Genomic DNA, 17,826 nt, shown 5'->3' on the forward strand with positions numbered 1-17,826 from the left:
ACTGTACTTTTGAAGAAACCTCGAGAATTTTTTTGTATCTTATGCCATCAATTAAACTACGAGTAGATTATATTTAATTTATCTGAAAGTAAAGAAACTCAAACTAAATCAATCGAACTACTCCTAAATTAAATAAATTGCATAAATTAAAGAGATAAAAGAAGTGTAAGACTTAAAGTTAATTTTTGATAGATTTGAAGCAGTGTTTTAAAAACCAAACTGGACCGGTCGGTTCGACCGTGAACCGGAGATTAGTCTAGTTTAATTCTCTTCCAGAACCAATTTCTGCTTTGAACCTGAACAAACCGGAAAAACCGCAAGAACAGTTTGAATCGATTGGAACTTCTAAACCGGTCGTTTTTTGCAAAACTTAAAATAAAAACAAATTTTTGTCGTCTTGTTGTTCAAATAAAAAATTGTCTTCAAAGAAGAGTATAAAGCAAAGAAAATTAGATTTTTTAGGTGGTACATAAATTAAATGATGAACCTTCACTGAGTTGAAGAGAATGAAGAATATTTTTGTCAAAAACTGATAAAACTGTTTGACTATATGTCGTTACGTTTCTAATTTTGATAGAAACAATCAATGGGTATCAACCGTATCTATGGTTTTCAAGTGTTTATTTCAGCATTTTACAAAGAATTATGCAAAAATTACAACATGCGATCATCTGCCCTCATAGACAATCGTATGTCCATTGTTATTGTTCCTCAAAAGTTACAGCTTCCTAGACGAGCCACTAGACAAAGCATCAGACGACTCGTCTAGAGGAAAAGACGATTGTTTGTCTATCACAGATGATCATTTGTCTATCACAAACGATCGTCTGTCTTCTAAATATTCAAATATTTTCATAGCCGTTGAAAGCAGACGATCGTCTGGCAAAAGAAGACGCTTGTCTGTTTGTATCTGCAACATATTTAATGAAGAAAGAGATGATCTCCAATAGGAAAATTAACCCCATGGACCAATGGGGCTTTGACAATTCACACAAGAAGATGAATTTAATATTGGATTTGATTAGAACAATTAAAACAAGCATTTACAACTCAACAACTCAAAAACTATCTATCAAGTTCTTTCTTTGTGCATCAATTAATTTCTATTGATTATTTGTTATTTTAGGTTGTTAGAACATTTATTGTTTTCTTTGTGGATTGTTGATTTAGCCTTGTAAAAGTTAATTAGTTGTAAGTTAGGAGTTTAAATTTGAAAAAACTCCAAATTGGGTGTTTAGCTATAAAGCACCATTTGTATTTTATAATCACTTTGTTCTAGTGGAAAATCTCAATCTTTGATTGAGTAGTGGGACGTATCATTGCTGTTTAATCTGAATCACCTTAAAAATCTCTTTGTGTTCAGCCTAAACCCCAATCTTCTCTAATCCTCTTTTAATTAATTTTTAATTAGTCAATTAATCTAATTCATCCTTTCTCAGGTATTTTAAAAATATATCTAGTTCTGTTCATAAAAAAGAACAGATCTGAATATACATTTGGATCGAATGAGTGGCTCTAGTAATGAGTAATTTGAGTCAAATTCGAATGCTTATATAGAAAAAAATAAGTTCGTTTGAAGTACAATGGTTAGAAAAATATTAGAATGCTCTCGTATAAGAACAAAGAAAGTCAATGTTTGTACAGAGCTAACTATTTCTTGTGTTTAATTAAAATAAAATTTTTTGATAAAAGAGGGAAAAAGGACGAAAATGTAAAGAAAAGGCAGAAAAAAGATGAAAATAAAATACTGTTGGTTGTTATATACAATTTCTCTTTCCTTGTATAGTGGAAAGAGAGAAATAAAATAGGGCCGATTGCCTTGCATTAATGAAGAGTATAGAAATGAAGAGTAATTTTTTTTTACTTAAAAGCATAAATGATATAGAAAACTGCTATATCGATAAGAAAATAGAAACGTATTGGGTTAGAAGCGATAACACGACAGGTTATGTAAATACGATTTATTTTCGAGTCTAAAATATCTATCGAGATAGATTCTCAATCGAGATTTGTTTGGTAATTGTCCTAGGTTCGATAAGGAAACCTACTAGCGGACAAGGAGTTCGGGGAGCTTGACGGGCATTATAATTGATCGAAGTCTTTGGATAGCAAGCAGTGAGTTTATATCGATGTTTACAATTGAAGTATTAAAAGTACATTTCTTTATAAGCAAAATGTTTATACAATTTGCATAGTATTATTTATGAATGAATTGCTTTGTTTGAAATGCATACATCAATGCTTTGAAACTAGTATAGTTCGATGAAACAAGCTTTTCTATTGAGCGGCAATAGAAACAGTGTTTTTACTAGTTAAGTTCAAGAGACCTACGGTATTGCGTTTGATCAGAATTCTGAAGACGTGTTCCTTACTCGCGAGAGACACGAGGTTGAACTCGATGGAACTATCTTCGGATCTGTGTCTAGGGAGTTAAACTTGATGGAATTATCCCGAGACTCACCTCGATTAATTGGATATAAGAAATAGTACGAGTTCAACTCTGTGGAATTATCTCGGGACTGTACTATATGGCTGTGGTTGAACTCGGTGGAACGATCCCGGGACCAAACCATCAAGAATAAGCATCAAAGACTTATTCAAGAGATCAATTTGATATGGATTAGGATGAGACAAGCTGAGGTTTAGAGTGTCGATCGCAAGTTATACATGGATATATATGAATGGTTAAATTGAAAGCATTGTTATGAATGTTTTAGTTAATACTCGCTTGTAAACTTATGAACTCACTCAGTTTTAACTGACCCCGTCGATATAACCCTTTTTCAGGTATATAGTATTGGATGTGACAAACTTCTACCCTTGTTCCAGAAGTTTGAAGTATGTACATAATCAATAATGTTGCAGTAGTCGAGTCCTAGTTTGTATATATGGTTTGTCAAACGGTTTTGAATGACATGTCTATACTCTGATGCTTCATAGACTTATATATATAGTTTTGAAAACTGCGCTTTAAACCGTTTGCTTTGATGTGGGACAGGCTATGCTAGGATGTGATATATCGCATTATAAGACCCAGGTTCCTATGTAACGTTTTCATATTTGAATAGACGTTTTTAAACGCCAAGCTTTGAAAAGCTTTTATGAAAACGTTTTATGAATGTTTATGTGATTTATTGTTTGAAAGATTGAGAAACATTTATAATGTTTTTGAGGCTTGCTACAGATTTCAGAACTACCATTTCCATTCCCTAATGCCCGTCTCGGCTTGAGAATTTGGGTCGTGACATTGGCACCGTGGTGCTCCTTGTTATTCGATCTAAAATCTATTTTCAGATCTTCCAAACTCCATTTCAAACTTGTTTTCATGTTTTCGGGCTCGTTTAAACTCGGAATCGGACCCCTGGGGGTGAGTATCGGTCGGTTTGGTTCGATTAGAATTTTTTTGGTTTTTTCGGTTTGAAAACTTTGCAAACCGAAATGAACCAAACTTTTAGTTTGAAGGTAAAAAAAAAAGAACCGTACCGAACAGAAAATTTCGATTCGGTACGGTTCGGTTAAACCCAAATTTGACTATTTTATTTTTTTTTAATTTTTTATATTAAAATAAATTCAAATATTAAATAATTAGACTCTAATAAACTTACATATATGTTTAAATAACGATTCATAACTCATATATCAACAACAATTAAGATATAAAGACAAAAAATATATAAATATAAGTATATATGTATATTATTTTTTGAAAATATATATTGTTATTAAAGTTCGGTTAATTCGGTTTTTTGGTCGGTTTGGTTTTTAAAACACCCAAACCAAACCGAACACCAAACACCAAACTTTATCTAAAGTAGAAACTGAACCAAACTGTATTCACCGAAAAACTGAACCAAACTGTATTCACCGAAAAACCGAACCAAACAACGAAGTTCTGTTTGATTCGATTTTTTGGTTTGGTTTGGTTCTTACTCACCCATACGAGCCCTGTTTGAGCCGACAGTAATGTAATTAATTTTATAATCATAATATATATTGTAGTGGGCCTGTCCCAATTTATTTCTGGCCTCGAAACCCACAATTATAATCAGCCAAGCTAATCGGGTCCTAACCCCATATCTGACGAAACCAACAGCTTCCCGACACGATTTTGGGTTCGTCTGAACTCGGAATCGATCTCCATTTAAACTAGTGAATCCGTATTGATGAGATGAAGAACTTCTGTGTTTTGACCGAGTCCTGATTCTGACCACCTCGACGACCAAACCACATCGAGTACTAAACACTCTGATATACAAGGTTTAAAAGTATCTTTAAACATGTATGTATATCACCTGCTTTATGTGTATGCTTATACTATTTATCGCTTTCCAAAAGCTTGTCCAATCCAATTATTAATAATGAACTTAATCACGTTAACTTAGTAATCAAATTAAATAAAATCCAGCAAATCACTTAAAAATCATAGGACTTCCATGAAAATGTAATTAGTGGTTGTATATGCATTCAAGATGGCTTAATAAAATCAACCTCACCTAAATATCCAGTTTTAGACTTTGTGCATATAAAATGATAAAAACTCACCACTGTCTGTTAATATATAGAAACCACAAAGATTAGATGATTGTTTATGAGTACATGCTACATGTCTCACATGCCATTCCAGATTAAGTCATATGCGCGTCTTACTTGCTTATCGCTTTCAGATGTGTTTACATTTTCCAGAACAATATCCTTTGGCATGCTATTGATTGTTGAGATGAGATAACCAATTATGTCATGCAAATATACGATGTGTTTGATAAGTCAAATACAAGAGTTTTGGTAGTGTCTACGAACCCAGTCTTTTGGTCGGATGTAAGGTAGTCTCGCCCATAAGCGTGAGAGATCTACCCGGTCGGTATAAAAGGCATTTTTAGTTGAGTTAGATGGCGACTCCATTTTTTGAAACCTTTCCAGATCTGAAGTCAGCCATAAACCTGGGCGAGCGGCCCCAAACTCTGCTCCGCTCACAATAAGAATAATTTATGTTAGTTAATATGGAGTTAAGTGTGAGAGAATATCACGGTTAAAGAGTCTTGGGTGGGAGCAATGTTAGGATGAGTGACCTACTGGGAAGTTTGCGAATATCTCAAAAATGACATACGAAAATATTGAAAATGATATTAAATAATAGTTAAAATGAACATCTTTGTGATTTAGTTAAAAATACTATTTTTAAAATTAACAAAAATCATTCACTAATCCGTTTATTTATATTTAGTAAAAGTAAAGGTTCAACCATTGCAGGATCACCGACCACTCATCTTATTTCTTTTATAACTTAGGAGCCGTGCGAGATGAAAATCTCATGCACGTGCTAATTTCTATCGGTAGTCCATCGCTAAATAAGCTGAAAATTTTGAAAATCTATCTCGTCCGCCGCTAATCGATATATGTTGCTAATCCGCTGCTAGGTGAGTGTTAGATTACAAATTCTTCGGTAATATGTCGCTAAATTAGCGAATAATTTTTTTTTTGCATTCTAACTGTTTAGCGACGAGAAAATTGGCAGTTGGTAATCTTTCACTAATTTATTTAGCACCGGATTTCAGCTTTTTAGCAATGAAAAAATCTGTCGCTAAAAAACTATTTTTTAGTTTTGCTGCTTGCCAAGCTCAATCCTAGTAGATATAGTCATTTATTTTATCTAACTAATGTCCTTAAACTGGCTGTTTTTTATTTGTTTTGTTGTTGTTCAAAGCTTTTGCTCCATATTTAATCCTTTATTGAAATACGTAAAAAAAACTCTTTTTTAATTTTTTTATAATTATTTAAACATGTAAATTAACAAACATATGCACGTCACTGTTCATTATTTATATTAGGCAAAACCAGTCCTAAAATTCCTATATTTTATATTTTTTTTTACTTTGTCCTTAATTTTTTTTTCAAACTTTGGTACTTATACTTATAAAACCAATTTTATGAAGTCATTTTGTTAACAAAAATATAGAAGCGTCAGAGATTAAATAAAACTGTTTTCGAAAATATATTACATAAAGAAATAAAAATACTTTTTAAAACTGTTTTTAAAAGTATAAGAACCAAGTAAAAAAATAAAAACATTTAAGAAAAAAGTAAAGAAAAAATAAAAAATACAGAAATCTTCGGATAGGTTAAGCTTTTATAATATAACAATCTAATTATTAATTAAATAATTAGTCATATTGGCAACAATAAATAAATAATCATCAAATGTGATTCTAAAAAAGGGAAACTTCTACTCTCAATCATTAGGGAGACCTTTTACATTTCCAAGGAAGATCCCTCTTATTTTTCATCATTTTGGTTATAATGCCCCAATGATAGACAAGGACATGAAAGACCATCAACTAATCGAATTTCCTTTGGTTTTATATTTTCCACTTAATTCTGCTGAATTTTAATTCTACGTGCAACAGTTCTAAAAAGCCATTTAAAAAAAAATTAAAAATTTACTCAAACCTTTTAAAAATTCTAAATTTATTTCAAATTGACCAATTTACTAAAGATCTATCAGAATTTTTAATATTAATTTAATTGTGCATATGTGATAATCGAATATATATTTTTTAAAGAAAATTGGATTGAAATGCTATAGGATTCGGATAAATCTATCTGAAAAAAATTGAATAGATTTCCAATGAGTTGATAAAATTAGTTAACTTTATAATTTTTAAAAGATTTGAATAGACTTTTTAAAATATTAAAAAAAATTGTCTTTCTTTCCCATTAAACCTTAATTTTACTAGCAAAATATAACAAATATTTTCTAAAATGTGGTATCATGCATGAATTAACGAAATAAAGAGAAAAGAAGGTAGAGATTCAACTATATTATAGCAGCCTTAGCCAGCTTTAGTATCAGAATTGAGATAAAGAAAAGAAAGAAAAGAAAGATGGGGAATGCTTCTTTTAATTGAAAAGCCATGCAATCCAAACAAATCAATTTCAAATTACATCTTCAAATAGGTCCTTTACTTATAGATAGATGATTCCTACTACTAAATTGCACATGTTATTTGTCCACATATACCATAAGGTATCTATAATACACTCCTCCGTTTTTTTTTAATTGTCTATTTAACAAAATATATTTATTTTTAATTAGTTGTTCATTTAGAATTTAAATGTGATTTTAACTATTATCTTCCAAATTTATTTATTCCTAATAAATAACTCCATATTTTCATTTAAAAAACATTTATTAACTATTAGGGCTACATTGATTTTTTTTTAAAGTTAAAATAAAATGAGCACTATCTTGATATGTGCAATATTGGTTAAATTGACAACTAAAGAAGAACGGAGAAAGTAATATTTTATCATCATATAGGTGCTTTCTATGGTTTACGGTTTGTGATATAGCCGAAATAAAAAAAAATCGATAAGCATATTGATTGAAGAACTAATTCCATATAATAGCTTCTAAAATATAGAAAAATTACTCTCTCTACCTCATTTTTTATAACTTTTACAGAAATATATTTTTTTAACTACAATCTATCAATAAATTATCAATAATCTACTAATAAACTACTAAAAAGAGTATTTTTGCAAAAAAAATAAAAAATGAGGCATTTTAAAAAAAATACCCTAAAATATATTGATTAATTCAGACAATCATTGATTCAATTGAATTTTAAAACTGGAAAATAAAGCAAAAGCGGTGTGTACTGATAAGTGGCTCGTTTTCAATGCAATTATATCAAAAAAAAATGCCTAAATCACGAGAAATACTTGCATGAACTTAATTCGCCATGTAGGATTATAAATCATCCGTTCGTCGTGTGACACGTGGCAACAATAAATGTACTAACCAATCAATAAATATTACATTAATTGTTTGTATTTTAATATGAATTAATGTGATATTTATTGGTTGGTTAGTACATTTACCGTGGCCACATGTCACACAATAACTGGTGGTTCATAATTCTACGTGGTGAACTAGGTTCACCTAAGAATTTCTCATAAATCACATGCATCATTTTTTTAAATATGATTACGAAAATGCTATTATCCATATTTTTGATTCATTTTTCCAAAAATTATAAATCTAAATACACACCCAAATCACTTTAGCCACTTTTCACCATTTGACAATTTAAAATAAAATAAGGATGACGATATTATCAGAGCAACAATTGATAGCGATAGAGCAATATTTTTTATTGTGATAAAATCGCCCTCCATTAGTGATTAAAAAAAAGCATAAACAAATCAAAAGAGGATAATTTTGTCAAGATAAAAAATACTGCTTTATTCCTATCAATTGTTGCTCTGACAATAACGTTACCCATAAAGTATTCCCAGATAGTAGCATTACTATGAAGCATCATAGGCGTAACCAGAGTTTCATTAATGTAGATAAATGTGATCGTATGAAGATTAAATTTTACATCATTTTTTATTTTTTTTAACAAAGGTTATATTTCATTGAATATAATGAAAAGTACACAAATGAATAACTCCTCAACAGACTTGAGTGAGCCATTCCATAACAAAATGATGAGACCTGCAGAAGCAGTCATCGATAAGGGCTCTTTTTTCCACCAAATGGGCTACCCAATTACATTTACGGTTAACATATTGAAATCTAATTTCCGAAAAATCGGAAAACTAGATTGAATATGTCTTCTAAAACTACTCCGGCATCTCTGTCGTCACTAGAGGAGGCATTAGTAGCATTTATCAATACTTGACAATCTCCCTCGAAGATTACTGCACTAAGTCCTGTTGATAACACCTCCTCCATTGATGTCCGAAGCGCCAAAGCTTCTATAACCAGTGGTATTACCATGCCAATAAACCGCCTAGCCCCAGCAAAGATTATGTTACCTGCAATATCACTAACAACAAAACCAACTGCACCTATTTTTAAATTCATATCAATAGCACCATCAAAATTAACCTTATGAAATCATGTCGGAGGAGGTGACCATAAAGCCAGATCAGTTTCCACACTCAAAAGAGTATTTGGCCTGCCCTCTCTAATGTGTTTTTTCCTTGAAGCTTCCAAATATTCTCGTTGTTGCTCGCATGCCTTATCAATAATTGATGAAGCCGTTGAGTGAATTTTGTTAAATACCACATCGTTGCGTGCTTTCCATATGTTCCAGAGTAGGAAATTACACAAGGCAAAATCTTCTTTATTTCTTCCCAGCTTCTCTAGATCAGTGACTAAAGCATTCCACCAATCAGCTAATGAGCTTTGAGGCAACAAATTTGAGCGGAGGCAGAATTTCGATTCAAACCAAACCTGTGGACATTTCATAAAATGAATGTTAGTTAACATTAGCTGATAATTATAAATAAGATACAATAAAGTAGTAGCATTACTTGAAAATTAATTTAATGCTACAGCTAGTATTAGGAGTTGATTATGATATCAACTCCTAACTGTTTTTCATATGTATATCCCTGTTTGTAAAAGTCCAAATAAGCCAAATATGTTACGATTTCAGCAATTTTTAGGTAATAACAGCACACCGCTGTCTTCTTTTAAAAATATATTAATATTAAAAACCTTGCAAGCAACAGCTATTTGTAAAAGATGTCTAAACATTGTAACTCGTTGTACTAGTTCAGGTTCAAATGTATTATCGTTTAAAACACATTTCTCTAAATATTATGAACTTGATCTAGTTATCAAACTCCTTATTTCAAGTATTTAATATCATAATCCACAACCTAGTGATTTAATTTAAGTGGAAACAAATGGTTGAATTCGAAAGTTACAGCACATGATATTTGTGTTTATAATCTGATTTTCTAACATCTTAATTACACACTACAGGAAAATGACATGTTATTTATGATAAAAATCGTAATTCCTTAGTGTTAATATTTAGTTAATTGGAGATCAATATGATATCTCAATTGTACTATACCATCTAAGATTATTTCTTTCATCTTTTAGATTCTCATGCCTAATCAATTCAAAGGTCAATTTAACTAAAAGTATTTTAGGTGTAGGATAGTTACAGAAGAGTGTGGAAAGTAAATAACCTTCAATTTAGTTTTGTTTTACATTTCATGTCTTGTAGAAGGAAAAGAAAATCACATACATGATTTAGCTTCAACATTTCAGGCCAAAATTTTGTGCTTCACAAAGTAGAAAGAATGAGTAATTGATCTTATATTTTAGAAAAGTAATTTTGTATTTGTTTATTCATTTATATGTTTTAATTAACATAAAATAGTAAAAAACTGAATAGGAATCGTATCATTTTTCATTTTCTATCACCCCATTTGTACGAGAAATTCTTAGATAGAATAGGTCCATCACGTCATCCGTTGACTAAACCTATCGCATAATGACACGTCATTAAAATGATGGCAATCTTGTAAATTCGTTCATTACTTATTTACACGTTTAAATGATAATATTATAAGATTGTCATCATTTTAATGATGTGTCATTATGTGATAAACTTAGTCCACGAATGACGTGGTGGACCGAGTCTACTTAAGAATTTCTTTTCTCCATTTGTACGTAAAGGATAACAGTGATTATATTGAGACCTTGGTTTAGTGCATGAAAATACAGAATTGTTAAAGAGAGTGTAATTGGGACCTTATAATGACTATAAAGTAAAGAAGGGTTGGGTTCTCTCTGAGTTCGAGAAAGTGCAACAAAATGGCTACAACCTATAAAGAATACCAAACCTTCCTCAACACTTGAACTACATAAAAAGATCAATTTAAAATATCAACCTTGCCTTACCACTACTCTTCCTATTCTTCTTCTTCTTCTCCCCTTCTCTTGATGTGGTTAAATATCTCTACTTTAATTAATTATAACCCATAATTAATTAAGTATTTATTAGGTACTATAAAAAATATGGTTAGCAGCCATTATTTAGTGTTGTTTAAGGTGTTATTTTGGTTGGGATGCGTGTGGTTTCTATCCGTTGCAAGTCTCAAAACGACGACAACGTTAACTCTCCATGAAGCGGATTTAGGAAGCGAAAAACTTGGTTATGATCATCAGTTGGATTTAAACTATATGATGAGCAAGCGAAAAGTTCCGAATGGTCCAGATCCCATACATAACAGGTACATATTATCAAACTTCATTTGCAACCTACAACAAAACAAAATTTTAAATAGTTTATAATTTGAATTTGATTATGCTCAAAACTTTTAAATTTGAAACAACAACTAACTATTATCATCAATCTGTTGGAGTTTGTTGTTCTCTTCTCTCATGCCTATTATTAACAAATTAAAAACTTAAAAACAGCAATAGATTGGAGGAATTATATAGGTGTTTTTTAATATATTTATTACAATAGAAAATGAGATTCCGGAATTGAACTCACAAGTTTGAATATAGATGTTAATTTGTATTATCAATCATTCATATTTCATAACGGTTGTGACTCAAACTCAAAATATATGATGAATCTAAGTGATTTTTATATGGATGAAGTTAATATTTCATATTAGAGAAGATTGATTGCTATAATTTTTCATTAATCTGTGTTGTTTGTTAATCAATTACAAAACTAGGGCTTCCTATTGAGATAATTATGAATACAAATTTCAAAAAAGAACAGAAAAGAAGCATTGGGAGGGTTTTCATACTTTCTCACGGTCACTAGAAATAATATGAGGCGAACAGCGGATGGAAAATCATTCTCATCTCCATTCCCATTTTACTAAAGGAAATAAACTCATCTCCATTTCTAGGATGCATAGAAACTTTTTGTACGTAGGGTGAGTTTTTCCGTTTCAGAAACGTTTTGAAAACTCTCATAAACTCCTCGAAAACATTTCGTATCCGTTTTCGTAAAACATTTGGTTTTAGTTTCACTTTCCGTTTCCATGCAACTTAGCTCCATTTTTGTGGGAATACCATATCCATAGATATCTATCCCCTTTTAACTTTTAAGTGTAATTATTTGTTTTTTAAAATTTAGATGAAATATTTTAATAATGATCTATAACATTTAAAAATTGCCCTAACTAGTTATTTTTTTATTTCAGAACATGTTAACAAATTTTTAATTCTTTAAATTATAAAAAGCTACAACTGAATACTAATATATGTATATATATTTTTTTCTTTTAATCACTAAATAATTATATATGTACAATATAATATTTTTATATAAATATAATCATATAAAATCAATAATAATAAATATTAATTAACTGGATCACCACAAAAACTGGAATGAAGAATGATCTTCGTGCATCATAGTATACCCATGAGGCTAATTTATGGAAAAAAATGTTATAATTCCGTAACACAAAGAAAAGGTAAATTAAAGACTATATCTTCACTTTATTCCAACCGTCACTCTTAAACATGTTTATTCAAAGCTAAGTAACATTTTAATTTATTCTCTACATTTACGAGGGCCTTTAATGTTAACCTTTTTATGCTATCTTTTCTTGTCCCTCTCTCTTTTTTGGGTTTCTTTATAATTATCTTAGGGTCTTAGACATTCGCATCATTATTAATTTAGTGCAAATTTAATTACTCAAAATCTTCAGCATGTCTAGATCACTCAATTCTAATACTGCCCCGTCCCACAAATATAGATAAAATGGCTATTTTATGCGTTTCAAAATATAGACAAAATTACTATATTAATTTGAGTAATACTAATTTTAACTTTCATCAATTTCCACTACTTTTGTTATATTCTACTCCCTCCGTCCCAAATTGATAGGCACTATTTTGAATTTTTTTTATCATAAATTATAGACAGTAATTTATTGCTTGAATATTTAAATTACATATATATCCCTCATTAATTATAATATATTACTACATTAAAAAAGAGGACAAAACCCACTAAAAAACAAAGTCAACACTGCATTAAATAAGGGTAGGTGTGGTATGTTTTTATAAAATTGCTCATTTTGTATAAATTTATTAAATTTTTTAATACTTGTATTTGTCCTAAACTGCCTATCAATTTGGGACGGAGGGGTATAAATTATTACTCTCTCCGTCCCATTTAAGAAGGGACAAATGACTTTTTTACATATATTAAGAAAGCATTAACTATTATGTTTTTTTATTTTACCCCTATTTATGATAGTTTGTATTTTGTGTATAGACTAATAGTCATTAATTATAAAAAGAGAAAAGGGGGCGAAAAAGGAAAATTCATATAATTGGCATAAAAAATACGATATGACCTTTTCAAATGGAACAAATAAAAATGGAATTGTCCCTTCATAAATGAGACGGATGGAGTATTAATTATTACTTTTTACAATATAAAAATTAATAATAAATTTATCTTTTCAAAATTTAATTACAATTCCAACACAATAATTACCTTTCTCATAATATAAATTAATAACTTTTAAAATATTTATATAATTAAATTAAGGTTATTATTGGAAGTTAGTAAAATATAACTATACTTTAAATATTATTTTTTAATTCATGTGCAAACTCTATTTTGCCTATCTTTATATGACGGAAGGAGTACTAATAAACCAACGTGCATTGATTCACATTTTACATTATAATATTAAGATACTAAATATGAATTTTTCTTTTCTCTAAACCATATAGCTTACTTTACATAAATTTGACTATTTACAGATTTGGAAATTAGCTTATCTGACATGGGTCTAAAAGTATAATTGAATCAAATCGAGTCAAAATATTGTAAAATTCAAACTTGACCCAATTTTGAAAATTTAATTGATAAAAAAATTATTTTAAAATTGAAACCCGAATTCAGTAATAAAAAATGAATTTCGATTAGATTATCTATGCAACAATTTTGAAACTTATATTATTTAGTATAAAAGTTAGAGTATTGCTATAGATATTTGTAATTATACAAAAAAATATTATTAAAACTCAGTTGAATTCGAGCACACGTTGAGCTGAATATCTTGATGTTTGAATTTGATTCCGCAGTCAGCCTAAATAACGTAATATCAAATTCGACTCGATTAATATCAAATTCATTTCATATATTTTTTAAATAATTTTCCATTTTTGTTTCAGGAGAGCTGGTAACTCAAAACGACCACCTGGGCGAGTATAGCTATGGTGGGTTAAAGGATAATGCATGGTTGATTATGAGCACAAGTGCAAAAATAGTGGCAACATAGAAATTACACTCAACAATACCCCTTCAAAAGATTCCAGGGAAATATTAGAGACAGCCTTTTAGAAATTATATAGTTTAGTGTTTCACATGTTTATTTGTTTTCTTTTTATTAATATTTATATAATGAGATTTAAATATGAATTAATTGTTTTGGGCTTTCATTGTTAATGGGGAATTAAAGAAATTAAATATCCACTTTCCACGGGATGCCTTAAACGGAAGAGTGAATCGGAAGAGTAAATCGTAGAACATGATGAGTTCTTGCTCCTGTTTTTTACTCTAGTCGGAATAAATATATATATAACAATCTTTTTTTTCATTCTTCATGTTTGACACAAAAACTAAAAATATTCAAATTGGTAATACCATAATAAACATGTCAATTTTGGGGTAGTTAAACCCCCCTGTCAAGTAAAACTGCATCAAAAATCCAACTCTATCTTGTACTCTGAATCTTGATTGTCTTTGGCCATTTCTCTTTTTCCGTAGTCTCTAATGTGCCACCATGAGTGTACCACCTTATATGCAAAAAGATTAGAATTTTTAGTTCTGCTATTTCTCGTGTCTTTTAATATACATCTTATTCATAAAAAAAAAGAGATAAAAAGTGACTTAATATTTTGATAAAATGTGAATTTTTTTTAATTAAAAAATAGCCAATTTTTTTAATGTTTATGTCAAATTCAAAGGCATAAATTATATATATATATATATATATATATATATATATATATATATATATATATATATATATATATATATATATATATATATATATATATTAACATCGACATATTCTTTTTGTTTTATGAATAACATCGACATATTCTTAAAACTGTGTTTGGTTCATAGAACGAAATAGTATGAAATAGATTAGCTATTTTATGAGAAATAATATAATTATTTTTTATTTTTTAAGAGGAATAATTATTCCATATAGTTTACACCGGCCCAAAATGTTATAGATCAAGACATTAGATGAGCTTATCAAAGAAATTGAGTCCAACAAAGACCTTTTTTCAGATTAGCTTTTTGCTTTATTAGGAGTTTGCGACTCATTAGGAGATATTTCTCGTTAAAAATATTAGTTATAGTTAAATTATGAATCTTGATTTTAGAGCTATAAGTAGTTCAGAGCTTCATTATATTATTTTGGTATCAACAAATCAATTAATCAAAAAACCAAACTCAGTGCTTTTTATCCCGCAATTCCTGGATTGCAAACTTTTTTCATGAGTCGAACATAGCATATAATATATGGTTATATTAAGCATAGCAGCCATATATGTGAAAATGTTCCAAATCTAACTACCTTTAGCTTTGGCATGTTCTTTAATTAATAATTCGCTATCTTTTTCTTTCGTTTAAAATAATTAAGATGTAAAAAGGCAGGATGAGTTCCAAAATTAATTAAAGTGAACCCACCAATTAAAGTTGGCAGCATCTTGTGTTAGTCCTTTTCATAATATTCTTATAATTTTAACTTCAATGAAATTGTTTTGGTCCATTCAAAATGCATGAGATTCTTCGTGGCAATAAAACTTAAAAAAGAAAAGAGAGGATACATATACATGACCTGTTTATTTTGTTCAAAGTTAAAAATTAAAAGGGCTCTCTACTCAAAAGCTTTTCATTTGCTTCCCCTTTATCTTTTTCTCCCTTTTAGATTTTCTGTTTTTGATTGAATTATGGAGCTATGACTGGGCCTAAAGTTTGAGAATTTCAAATTTGGCCTATCCAAAATGAAAAAAATGTAGGGTAAAAATTACAAATCCCTCAAAAATATTAGAGGAAATTATACCATTTCCTAAAAAAAATGAAAATAATTATAAAACTATATGTTGACTTTTTTCATTTACAAAAATCTTAAAAATATTTACAAAAGTATCAAAAAATTAAAAATAATTATAAACATACGGTGTATATTGTGAGTATAATGTAAGTATACTAATAAACTAACATTATATCAAAATTATACCAATATTATACCGACATTATGCATACTGAGATTTTATTAATATTAAATAAAAATTTACCAAAATTACATCAACTCGTATCCTAAAAATTAAATTAATAATATATCAAAATTATACCAACAGTATACCAAGAGTATACACATCAAAATATACTGAAAATTTTATTATTACACCCCTCACATCGTATACTAAAAATTAAACTAACAATATACAAATTCTCTAGTTCATTACCAATTATACTGAAAAATACATATAAAAAAATTATACATGTTATCAATTAGAAAATATATATAAAATTTTAAAATCGATATACCAAAAATATACTGAAATTATACCAACGATAAACCAAATACAATTTTTAAATTATCTGATTTATAGTTTTAATATTATGAAATTATACCATAATTATACTGACATTATACACACCGTACTTTTGTAATTAATTTTTATTTTTAGTAGGTTTGTAATTAAATTTAAATCAGTCGTATTTTTATAAATAAAAAAAATTTATAGGTACTTTTGTAAATATTTTTAAAATTTTAGGTACTTTTGTCATCGTCCCAAAATATTAGGGTGTCATGCTTTACCTCACAATTTTTATTTTGACAATAATTTTTCAGAAAAATAAAAAACTTTACATAAATTTTTCATAATTCAAAATAAACTAAACAATAAAAAATTAAAATATATTTGCCCCTTTCATCACAAAATTACACATTGACGGTGACGCAATGGTTGGGGCTTAACGTTTCAATTTTAGTACCAAAAACGATTTTGTGAAGATAGTTGATTGTGTAAAGGCCGGGAGGATAGGTCGACGGAGAGCGACAGTGATGTAGTGGTTAGCTCGTTGTAATCGAGATGTGAGAGGACCGGACCGAGAAGCTATGCGTGTGAGAAGAACGCATTCTTGTAAAGATCTTATGAGTTTGCTGAGAGTGGTGACGGTGATAAGGTGAGCGGTGGTTATGAGAAAGTTGCTGCCATGGTTGTGGTTACAGTTGTTTTGAGAGCGGCGGTTGTGTGAAAAAGAGAGGAGATAGCTATAAGAACATAGAAACAAATAAATGAAGTCGCCATTGGAGTGCAATAGAGAAATGGAAAAAAATATTTGTAGAGTTAAATGGGAAATGGAGTTACTAAAACTAACCAAAATGAAAAAAATATAAAAATGAAATTTAGTTTGTTATTTTATTAAACAAATGATGCCAGTTTTTTTTTCTTTTGCAAATGAACCAAATGGAATATTTGATAATTAGCAATAATTTTACTTAAATGAAAAAATTGCAATGGAACTATTTGTTATTTTATAATATGCTTTTATAATATGAAAATAATTAGAATCAGTTTAATAACGTCTTGTTACAAACTGCTTCATTTTTATAATGCTTCATTTATTTACAAAGAAATAACTTTGGATTTTGTTGCCCCTTTTAAAGGTGATGGTCACTGTGCATGGTCATACTGTTACTTAAATTTTTGTATTAAATTGTTTCTATTTAGGGGCCGTTTGGTTGGGCAAAAAAAGGGGGGAATGGAAATGGGAATGGGAATGATTCTCATTGTTTGTGTTTGTTTTGTCAAATTACACTAAAGAATGGGAATGTGATTACCCCTTCAATGGAAATCACTCATTCCCCCCTTACCCCATGGGAATGGACTTTTGGGAATGGGAATCAAAATTTAAAAAAATATTCTACTGATAAATAATAAATATATTATTATTAAAAAAATTATTTTTAAATTTTAAAAAATATACTTAAAATAAAAAAATA

General features: G+C 29.2%; 1 protein-coding gene across 1 annotated transcript; it reads left to right on the forward strand.

The window, feature by feature from the left end:
* Nucleotides 1-10,547: 10,547 nt before the first annotated feature.
* Nucleotides 10,548-14,220, forward strand: LOC126686221 (CLAVATA3/ESR (CLE)-related protein 25). Its single transcript, XM_050380266.2, has 2 exons — nucleotides 10,548-11,040; nucleotides 13,970-14,220. The coding sequence occupies exons 1-2, from the start codon at nucleotides 10,826-10,828 to the stop codon at nucleotides 14,007-14,009; spliced, it is 255 nt and encodes an 84-aa protein (XP_050236223.1). The 5' UTR covers nucleotides 10,548-10,825; the 3' UTR covers nucleotides 14,010-14,220.
* Nucleotides 14,221-17,826: the final 3,606 nt, after the last annotated feature.

Source organism: Mercurialis annua, linkage group LG6 (genome assembly GCF_937616625.2).
Source record: "Mercurialis annua linkage group LG6, ddMerAnnu1.2, whole genome shotgun sequence".
Classification (NCBI taxonomy): Eukaryota; Viridiplantae; Streptophyta; class Magnoliopsida; order Malpighiales; family Euphorbiaceae; genus Mercurialis; species Mercurialis annua.